The 10,860-nt window shown below is 35.9% G+C and overlaps 1 protein-coding gene across 1 annotated transcript in view; it reads right to left on the bottom strand.

Annotated features, from left to right (window-relative positions):
- Nucleotides 1-7,857: 7,857 nt before the first annotated feature.
- KCNB2 (potassium voltage-gated channel subfamily B member 2) overlaps nucleotides 7,858-10,860 on the bottom strand; it is a 193,927-nt gene continuing 190,924 nt past the window's right edge. The window contains exon 3 of the mRNA XM_032181892.1: nucleotides 7,858-10,195. Within this exon, the coding sequence (XP_032037783.1) occupies nucleotides 8,036-10,195 (2,160 nt within the window). The 3' untranslated portion in view covers nucleotides 7,858-8,035. The remainder of the gene's footprint in view (nucleotides 10,196-10,860) is intronic.

Below are 10,860 nucleotides of genomic sequence, written 5' to 3'. Positions count from 1 at the left end.
ACAACATGCATATTAATATGTAGATTGGTGCAGAAATATTTAGTTGATCACCAAAACCTAGTATGACAAAAATAATAACCACATTTCCTTTTTTATGAAGTTAAAATGCAGCTGATATGAAGACATTGATACGAAAACCACTAAATGTGAGAAGTTATTATTCTAATGGAATCAGATGGTTAGCTGGAAAAATAACGCTATTGTCAAACAGTCTTAGCTACAAAAAGAAATTAAATCAAAATGTTTCTAACAAATACAACAATAATGAAAAAAGCATGTTTGATGCAATTACCATTGCAAAATGCCCTATTATTTCCCTGCCCCACCCCCAAATGCGAAGCAAAAGCAGCATATTCTCCCACAAAATGTCTGGGGCATTTTGTAAAGGCAGATGAATGAGATTAGACAAGACTTATCACATAAGCTTTTATCTCCTAGTGACAGTTCTTTGAAAGAAAGATATGTTGTTAATAGAGCAGTTTATGATGAAATGTTGCTAATTCTGTAAAATTGACCAATGGTGAAGACACTGCTATCGCGCCAAGAGAACTTGAAAAATACTGTTGTGCTTTTTTGTTTGCAGCATTCAGAGCATTCACAGAGGAATACAAAGTAAAGTTCATTAAATCAATAGAACTAATAGTAGTCATGCTACTGTACCTATGAAACTAACACAGTAATAACTTATAAACATGAATCAGTACATATTCTTAGTTGATATTTACAGTGATCTTAAAGCAATAGGCTATGTATTCAACTCTCAGGTTCTTTGTACTCTAATCCCTCCATGTTTCAGCTTATCAGCATGGCTCCTTTGACATTTGAGAGTTACATAGGTAAAACTCTGCATAACTCTTTGAAAATTTAGAGGTATAAATCCAGAACTCTGCATCCTAGCAGAAGTACCCATGATTGTCCCCAACTGTGTTTTTTCTTTTTTTTTTTTCTTTCTTTTTTTTTTTTTTTTCTTATTTTTGCAATGTGTGTTAGAAACTTTTCCTTTTGACTAAAGCTATAATATATTGCTCCATCCTTCAGTTTTATATAGGCAGAATTCCCATCGGCTTTCTGCTTAAGGACTTCAAGAACAGGCATAAATGTTTTGTATTTGTATCTCCACGGAGAGATGCTATCTGAGCAAAACTTAGAGCCAAAACATCAATATAGAACATATGTCCTTAACCTTGCAATCATTAAAAAAGTAAAAATAATAATAATAAAAAAAAGAATAGGCTTTTTGTTTCTTGCATTCCCTTTTACAAGATATGCCCTAGAGATCAGAGCAACTAAGCACACCATCAAACCCCCCTAACCATGCAACATAAATCAATTCCAACTGATGACCCACATGGAAAGATACCTAGGCATAGTAGTTGGGCACAAAATAGTTCTGATCTTCCATCACTGCTTAGCCATTTGCACAGACATTCACTTTTATTCATACCAGTATAAAGAATTACTATTAAGTTAGAATTACTTGCAGTCAGTTTTATCATTCTGCTGATTTAACAGTTTTGGAGTGAGAGTCAAACTAGGGCTGTCAGTACTGCTTTAGTCAAACATAACACCAACTTTGGAGTAAATTGACTGTAGAAATATGCAATATTCAAGTGTGCAGCCCAAATTGCAAACCACAACTATTCCAATGTTCTGAAGAATATCAGACTGGTTGGTTGAATATTTCCACCTGGGATAAGTGGGAGAATAGACTGGGAACAATTTAATCTTTGGCTGTATATTACTCTTTTCATACATCACCATGGATGACAATAGCAAAATTTGCTTGAGTAAGAGATTTAGCCTGATTTCTGCAAAAATGTCAGTGTAAACATAACCACATAATTCTAGATTTAGAAACACGCAGATACATATGCCTGAAGAATCCAGCCCCTTAATTAATGAATTACTTTTGCTGCACAAGTCATAGCCCCTCAATAGAAAATACTTAAAAAACAGTACTTCAACGTCATTTTGGTACAATAAATTTCTAAGATAATGTAATGCAAGACACAGCCTTTAGGTCTTTCTTATGTACCAAAATTTTTCTTTTGGTAAGTGTACTCTGTTACTCCTGCTGAAGTTAAGAATGAATTTATATATTTGAGATAAAAAATTACTAATGAAAATAATAAAATGAAATTAATCACCCAGACTGCTCTTACATTCAGGATTTGCATTAAACACAGGACTACAATCAATGTCTAATGTAATGACATGTCACCATTCTGTTTGGTTCATGGGTATAATTAGGATAATCATATAGGGTAATAATATCTTTTGAATTAAATATTAGCTAATAGAATATTCTTCACCTCCTCCTCATTAGAGGCACCAATAATATTTGTGTGCTACTTCCTTCTTCTATGATGGGATCCGTATGGGCTTGTGTTAGGTGTCATAAAAGAAAATTAAATGGCAATTAGTAGTAATATAGGACTATGATACCACTGCTGTTTTGAAAGAAATCTCCATTATGGCTAAAAGGTAATACTTCTTAAATATTATAACACAATGTTTCCAAAATATATTATTTAACCCTGCAATGGAAGAAATACAAGGACAAGTATGTTACTCCATCTGTAATGTCACATGCTGTATGATTTCCGAACAAGAAACCATTGCATGGTTCAAACAATTTTGCATATGTCTGCCAGTCATCTAACCTTTCTTTGCTGATGGAACTGATATGGTGGCTGTGAAGGATTTTACTCCCAGAACACTTGATCTGCTTTACAATATGAAAACATTTCATACGGAGTTTAAACTGAGTACCATTATGCTGGACAACAGACAAATTTTCATATTGGTACTGATGGCTATCTTATTAGCATGTAGCAGTGAGTTAGAAACTGCAAAGCTCTTGCAAAAGCACTGAACAAATGCATTGAAACATCTTGCAGGATGAGGAAGATACCAGAGGAGACAGAGCATTTTAAAGCCAGAAAACTTGTGAAGTTGTGTGATGGCATGGCTGCAACAATAACAGAAAGAAAGGTCACTCAGTACTTGTTCCTCAGTTCAAATGCAATAGAGCCCCAGAGTTAATATCTATCTGGCCATTTGCACCTGACTACAAAAATATTTTTCTGATAAATAAGACACATCTTATTTGTTGGGTTATCTTCTGACTAATCCCAAGCAGAGGAGAATGTTGGTGTTTGGAGGGAAAAGATCAACAATGATGAGAATGCAGACTATCTTCTTTTTCAGGAAAGTCTTTTGGAAAACAGTTACAGATCAGATGTCCATATTAGATAAGTATTATCTAACAACATTACTGAAAATCTCAGTAGAGATCTGTTGGTTCTTGGATAAAAATTAAGATGGGCTAGGACTGTAATTAATCTTTTGTTACTGACATTTTTGCCTCATTAAGTGTGACCAAGGGCTATGTAATATATGTTTTATTATATCTCTAGTTTATATAGTATATTAAAACATGCCTTGTCTACTTACGGTTTTCTGCCTTGTCCATTTGCAACAGGAGTTGAAAAAGACAAGTGGTATTTGTACTGAACTGTGCCTCAGAAATGAGGTTGAAGTAGTTAATTAAACAAATTGAAGACAAAACTTGTTTCAAACAGATGTAAGGAAACAGAAACAAGCTCAGGCTACATGTAGGGGAAGAGATCTAGTTTTAAGTGAACAAGTTGTTTTTCACTTAGAGATGAGTATAAGACTCAAGAAGTCAATTGCCATTTTGATTTATGTATGTGTTATAGGCAAAAATACAGTTTTCTGCATGCACGTTTGGTTACATAATCTTGTGCTAAAAAGAAATGGCTCTTTAAGTCAGTTGCTCTAGTATTTGGATCAGATATCACCTCTTTTACATCGCTAATGGTTGAATTTTGAGACCAATTTTGAAGTGAGGACACAGTGCATAAGATTTCTGCATTAGAACAGAAGCTCCTATATTCTATACAATGAAGCATTAAAAGGCCTTTTGTGTTTTTGTTTAAAAAAGTGTATTTTATAGAAATTCTCTAGTGCAATAACTTCCTACACCATGTTACATTCTTATTTGCTTCCCCTGTAAACAACTTTCCTGCATGAACTTACTTTGCAGTTTGTGCGATATATTATTCCCCCCACCCTGGATTTGGATTAATGTGACTATTTACCCCCAAATTGTTCTGATTACTCTGTGAGCGTCCTTTAAATGTGTACATTTGGTTTCATCATTGAAAATTAATTAAAACTTTGAATAAGGATTTTGCAGTTAGTACAAAATATAAAAAATAGGTTGATTGCAAAGCTATCTCCCTGAACAATCTTCATTTTCCAGCAATACAAAGATTCAGACTCCTTTCAGGTGCACAGGGGAGGAACTTAATCTCAAGACTCCTTAAGCTGTTTTGAAATTCCACAACTTTTGGAGACTGACTACAGAACTCCCCTTACTGTGGTGGATGGGCAATAGGTCTGAAATGGCTTTGAAATTTTAGAACAGCAGAATATATACTCAGGTAGTTTTGCATAATTCGCTACATGGCAATTCAAATTCACGATGAATGAAGAGATCCTGGACTGCATTTCTTATACATGCTGTGCTAAAATAAAAGCTAGGTCCAGCCCTGCAACTACTCAAGTAAATACTTGGATCAGAAGTTAGCCATGAGCTAGGTATTTAGGAGTGGATCACATGCATGCGGCCAAGACTGGAAATACCAAATGTCTAAACCTGTGATTCTGGAAATAATATTCAGCATAGTCAAAAGCATATAACGAATCAATGAAATTTTAACAAAAGCACTTCTAAAGCTTGACCTTTTTCCCTTCAAAATTAAAAAAGAAAAACAACAAACCACATCTGTTAATAAAGAGAATTGCATTTCTTTTGCTTGTACAATTTCAAAATAACTGTGCTTCTCTGAAAACATTTGAAATATGACAGTGAATAAAGGCCTGGTCTTTTCATCTGGCTTATACAGTTAAAGCTCCTGTTGATTTTACTCAAGAGTCTTGCTGTCCTCATTTACTTTCAGTCATTCCCTTTTTCTGGCAGACTTACATTGGTTTCAGGGGGAATTCATATGCACAAGGATTGAGGTTTTAATTTTACCACTATTGAATTTTTAGTGATTTTCATAGGGCAGAATCGGGTTTGCATCAAGTACTGTTTTAGCTCAGGAGAGCTTAGCGCTCAAATTTCTGCTCCTGCAAAAAAGTTCCCTATGGCTGGACTTCTTCCTTTCCAAAAAGTGGCACAGATCTGAGGGGGCTTTCTGAAAGTGTAAGGGTCAGCTGAGAGAAAAAGCACACAGTAGGAACAGGACACAGACCTCAGTCTTGCCAGAACAACACCATTATATTGAATGGGATTTTTCTGTGGATCCAGAGCATGGGATCAAGTCCTGTTTGGACTTAATTTGGTCTTCATTAGTCCACTAGGATGTAAAGGCAGATAGAACAGGCCTGTGTGATTTCATTAAAACTGCACATAGAAAATACAAACCAACACTTTAGGCATATAAAAATTGACCGGCATTTAGTGTTTGTCACTGAAAATATCTAGCAAGAAAAAAAAAAAAAGATTAATGACTATAAAGTACTCAAGAGCTAAGTTTTGGAACAGTGAGACAATATGATCAAAATGTTAAGCAGGATGCCATATAAATAGGTAAAATTGAATGCAGCAAAAAGTTGCAATGAACTGCAACTAAGGACAAAAACCAGTTATTATTATTATTATGTTTTTAATTTTGAGAATTAATGACCAGATATTGTTCTGAAGAAATAATATTATATTCCCAGTGTTTTGAATGACTGAAGATATACCTTGATGTTTACCTTGTTGTGGAAATCTACCCTTACATATATATATATATATATATATATATATATATATATATATATTTTAAATAAAGGGACTGTTCTGTGCTCATTATTTGGTCCAGCCACCAGAGTCCGTGTTTCAGAACTTTTCAAACTTGCCTCTTTTCCATGTGGCAGGCTTGAGTGATGTCTGTGGCATCAGCCCAGTTGTCTCAAGAAGAGGGCAATGTTGCAATAAAATGCTTGTTCTTTTACATTAAATGTACTAGGTGCTATTTTTTACACATTTAAATGACAGAAAATGACACATGAGTAAAAAGTAATCAAGTTCCACTATGGGAAATAGAAGCCTGTTGTTTTCAACCACATCTTGGTTAGTCTAAAGTGCTTTTAAGGCTCCCATTCTTGTCTCAGTCTTTTCATGTTTATTGTTAGACTCCTGCCCTGGATTATCTCCCTTTTGTGCTTACGGAAGTGAGAGGCTCAGTCTCAGGCAACAGGCCCATGGAGGGAACTCATGCTCATCAGACTTAACTGCTGGACCCTCTGACTGTGAGACTGGACTTACTGCTCTTACAAAACTTACAGCTTTGTAAGAAATTGGTTGAGGAAGCATCCAAATTCAGCAGAAATCAGAGGACAGAAAAAAAAAAAAGACATATTCTGTTTTCAAAAAAATAAAAATAAATAAATAAATAAAAAAGGACATTTCATAGGGCATGTATGTGTAGCTGCATAGTTTTGCTTATGATTAGGATTTTTTGATTTAGGAAATTCAAGCAATCTATAGTTATTTTATTATTATTATTATAGCACAGGAAGGTACTGGTGCTGGATAAATTAATAGCTTTTTTCAGACAGTGGTTAAGTTCATACTTTGTAATGAAGGCTTTGGTTCAACATCTTTTACAGAATGGATACATAGCTGAAGAATATCAGGGAAAACAAAGATGCTTTGGCAGGTGTCTATGGAACTACTGACATTTCCCTTTGTAAGGAAAAACCTATGCTCAGCTTTTGCAACAGCCATTGGAGTATGGGTTGAGGCAAAGCTGGTGAGTCAGGTGATACCTCCTGTCAGTTTAAGCTTGTCTCTTACGACCTTACCCCGTAATGACTTTAGTAGCACTGCCATTACTGAAGTGTGGGCGCTGATTTGGAGCTAGAAGGGAAGGTAGAGCTGTCAAGAGTTCTCAAAGATCACATAGAAGCAAATATTTTTAAATCAAAGGAAAAAAAAGAACATGGGTTATATTTCTGTTAAGATCAAATATACTATGATTGAGAACTTTTGAATATGTCTATATAGCCTTTGGCACAATTTATTGCCACAGAAATAATTCTATGTTGTTTGTTTTTTATTTTATTAATTTTAAAATGGAACATTTTTTTTTTCTTAGTTATGAAATGTTGGCAGTATTCTATAAAAGTATCAAATGCTTCAAGTTCTGGTCATTAAATCTTTGCTTTTCCTCGCAGGATCATTAATTAAAATGACAAATGCAATAACAAAAATTATGCAAATTAAAAAAAAAAAAAAAACAACACAACAAAAAACAGCTACAATTTACAGCACAGGTAAACTAAAATACTGTAGTCCCTTAATTAACAGATATATCATGAGCTTTTTAACAGAAAGCAAGATATGTGAGATGCTTTAAGTAGAAGTTGCAATTTTGCAACATAAGTCTGTACAAAACCTCCAGGCAGCACGCTGTGAAGGAAGTACCTGTGTCCCAGGAAATTCTTTTTCCATAAATCCTTGTTAACAGTAGCTTTCCCCCCAACCCCAAACTATTTACATATATATGCATTTTGCAAGCTCGAAGCACCTTGTTTCACATCATTATGAATGCATGCATTGACATTTCATCCTTTCATGTGCAAATTCTAAAATTCGTTGTAACCAAGAAAACAAAAAAGTTAAAAGAGTTCAAAACCTGTCTACAATCATAAGTGAAAGGATCAAAAATGTCAGATGTTGCAGAACACTGGCTCCTAACAGAGCTCTCTTTATTTTATTCACTGTTCTTGAGTCAATTTTTTTCCTTTTTTTTTTTTTTTTTTTTTTTTTTTTTTTTCAATTTGTTACAAAAAGCAGTCTTATTTTTTTAATTAAACAGTATTTAAACTAAACAATTCTTCATGCCATGCAAAAATAACATTTTATGCACTTTTTGAGGCTTTCCATGTTTTAGTTCATAGGCATTACTAACTGTGGCTTAAGAAACAGTATTTTTATTGCTCTTGTAACTAGTCACATGCTAGTTTCACGTGTGGGACAGTAACCAGTTTCTCCTGGACTTGAATGAATTTCTGGAGCAAATAAATGGTTTTCCATTTTGTGACCTTCTTGGTTACTGTCTTTCTTTACCTCACCCACAGCATGGTAAATGTCTTGAGTACAGTTGTGACTCACGCTTTTGGGTGAAGAGCTGACCTGTGGCTCCTCTCTTAAATGGTTGCCATCACCGTGTTTATCCCCACAGCAATTTGTCTTGATATCCTGTTGTTTCTCATGTTTTATACCGTGTAACTCCATAAACTCTTCTTCTTCTCCAGTGTCTATTTCGGTGAAGCTTCTCCTTTCTTTTGAAGGGAAAGTGAAAATTTTTTGTTTGGGAAACAGAGGGGATGATTTTTTGGAAGATCCCTGACAAAGTCCTGGTGCGTCAGCACCAAGTAAAGGTCGTTCACCTTGGGGTGAATTTTCTTCCAGGAGAATGGTGCTGATGTGCTGAGGGGTAGCCTGGGTAAAGTCTGCTCCTGCTGTCACTGGCAGTGGCCTTGCAGTGCTAGGTGGCGTTTGTGGAGCACCACCTCTATTGTCTTTAAAATTAACCTTAAGGGATCTGGATTTTAATGGATTGCTACCTTTCAGAGAACTTTTGGGGCTTTCCATGGCAGTGTCAAAATGTAAGTGACCATGCAAAACAGCTTGGGATCCACTGCCATCACTAAGAGCTCTGTCAATTGGATTATAGTCAAAGGTGATATCTGTTGGAGAAAACATTCTGTCTTTTGTGAATGGTATAAACTGAGAACTCCTTACTCTTTGGTTGTCTTCTGGGTTAACAGAATCGGTTGGGAATCTCATCTGCAAGTGAGAGCTAGGAAACAAAGAAAGGGGAGACCTCTCCGTTTCTGTGAAGTCAGTGGCACAGCTGGCAAAGCTGTCAATACTGGATGTGCTTCTCATATCCGTTATGATGTCTGTAGGTCCGGGTGGCAACGGATCTCTCTGGCCTGTAACTTCTTCCATCTCTATTTCTTCTTCATACATGGGTGGCTTTGCTGACTGGTCTTGGTAACTGGCATTCAGATTAGGCTGAGACTGAGTTTTAGTAATTTCATTATATAGCATTTCCAATTTCTGGGCACTGAGGTGCTGTGGGCTGGAGGACGCTGCAGCATTGTTTAATTGCTCGTGGGAGTCTTGTTGACTAACTTCTTGGTATTTGTTGTCATAAGACTTGTTTGAGCTTGTTTCAGACATTGTCCTTCTGGCCCATTTCCACCGGCTTGGGGAGAGGTGGTTGTCATCGACTGTCTCCTTCGGGTTAGCTGCTTCTCCAGGCTTACTTGGATCTACTGCTACATCTATCATTTCCATACTGCGAGCAAAGGCATCTTTCAGGTTCATGGAGACAATGCTGCCATTTCTTTTAGCTCGCTCAAGTGCTTCTCTCCTCTTAATTGCCTTCTCTTGTCTTTTCTGCTCCTTGTAAAACTCTGAGAAATTGTTCACAATAATTGGTATGGGCAGGGCTATGACCAGCACTCCAGCAATACAGCAAAGTCCTCCAACTATTTTACCTAACAAAGTCTTAGGATAAATGTCGCCGTATCCTACAGTAGTCATAGTAATTGTTGCCCACCAGAATGATGCAGGAATACTGGTAAATTTTGTAGCATCCTCATCCTTTTCAGCAAAGAATACAAGACTTGAAAATATCATTATTCCCATGGCTAAAAACAATATCAACAAGCCCAATTCATTGTAACTCCGCCTGAGAGTAAAACCTAAAGACTGAAGGCCTGTTGAATGTCTGGCAAGTTTAAGAATCCTTAAGATCCTCATAATACGAAATATCTGAACCACACGTCTGACGTTTTGGAACTGCAGTACACTTTTATTGGACTCTGTGAGGAAAATAGTGACATAGTATGGCAAGATAGCCAGTAAGTCAATGACATTTAATGGGCCTTTGAAGAATTTCCACTTATTTGGTGAGGACAGAAAACGCAAAAGGTACTCCATGGTAAACCAAGCAATACACACAGCTTCAACGTGTGCTAGCTGAGGGTTGTCATTTGGCTGCCCAAATTCATCTATTTCTTGAAGCTCTGGCAGTGTGTTAAGAGACAAAGCAATAGTGGACAGTACGATGAACAGAATGGACACAATGGCCAAAATCTGTAAAACAAAATAAACAATGTTTTGGTTAGACTGATGCAAGTGTATTTGTCAGGGTCTGTTTGTGTCAAATAAACTCAGAATGATGGAAGCTGTTTTGACTCTTGCATTCATTATTTGGTTTTAACGTTTTGATTTTTCCACAGAGAGAAAACATTAAAATCATCTAGACATGGTCAAAATCCTACTGTTTTACTGTCTGTGGTAAGCCAGTTCATTTCAGAAAGGCAAGCCATACCTCCTCTTACTATTTCTTAAATTACAAATGAAAGTAATATGTAGTGTTGCGAATTATCAAGTGAAGAATATAAAGTTCCTATCAATGTGCAGAACATTAATCTATTAGTTTTCTGCATGAAGTGTAATTATGTAAAACTGTATCCAATGCAGAGAAATGATTGGGTAATACAGTGTGTAAGCTGTCAGTTTAGTATGTGCATACCTTCCTAGTCATGCATTAATTTATGAGTCAAAAGCCAAAACTAAGAAAACAAGAGGTATTTTTCAGGGGACTAGGCCTGTCTAATTGCAATATCTGGACAAATTTTAGGTGTTACAAGAACTGAAGATATTGACTCTGAATTAGGTAGAGAGGATTAACACATTAGAAAGTACACAGTAGGAAGAGAGTAAACCCAGTTTCTCATAATCATTAAAATATGGAA

Source organism: Aythya fuligula, chromosome 2 (assembly GCF_009819795.1).
Source record: "Aythya fuligula isolate bAytFul2 chromosome 2, bAytFul2.pri, whole genome shotgun sequence".
Lineage (NCBI taxonomy): Eukaryota > Metazoa > Chordata > Aves > Anseriformes > Anatidae > Aythya > Aythya fuligula.
This window is presented reverse-complemented; position numbering and strand designations above follow the sequence as displayed.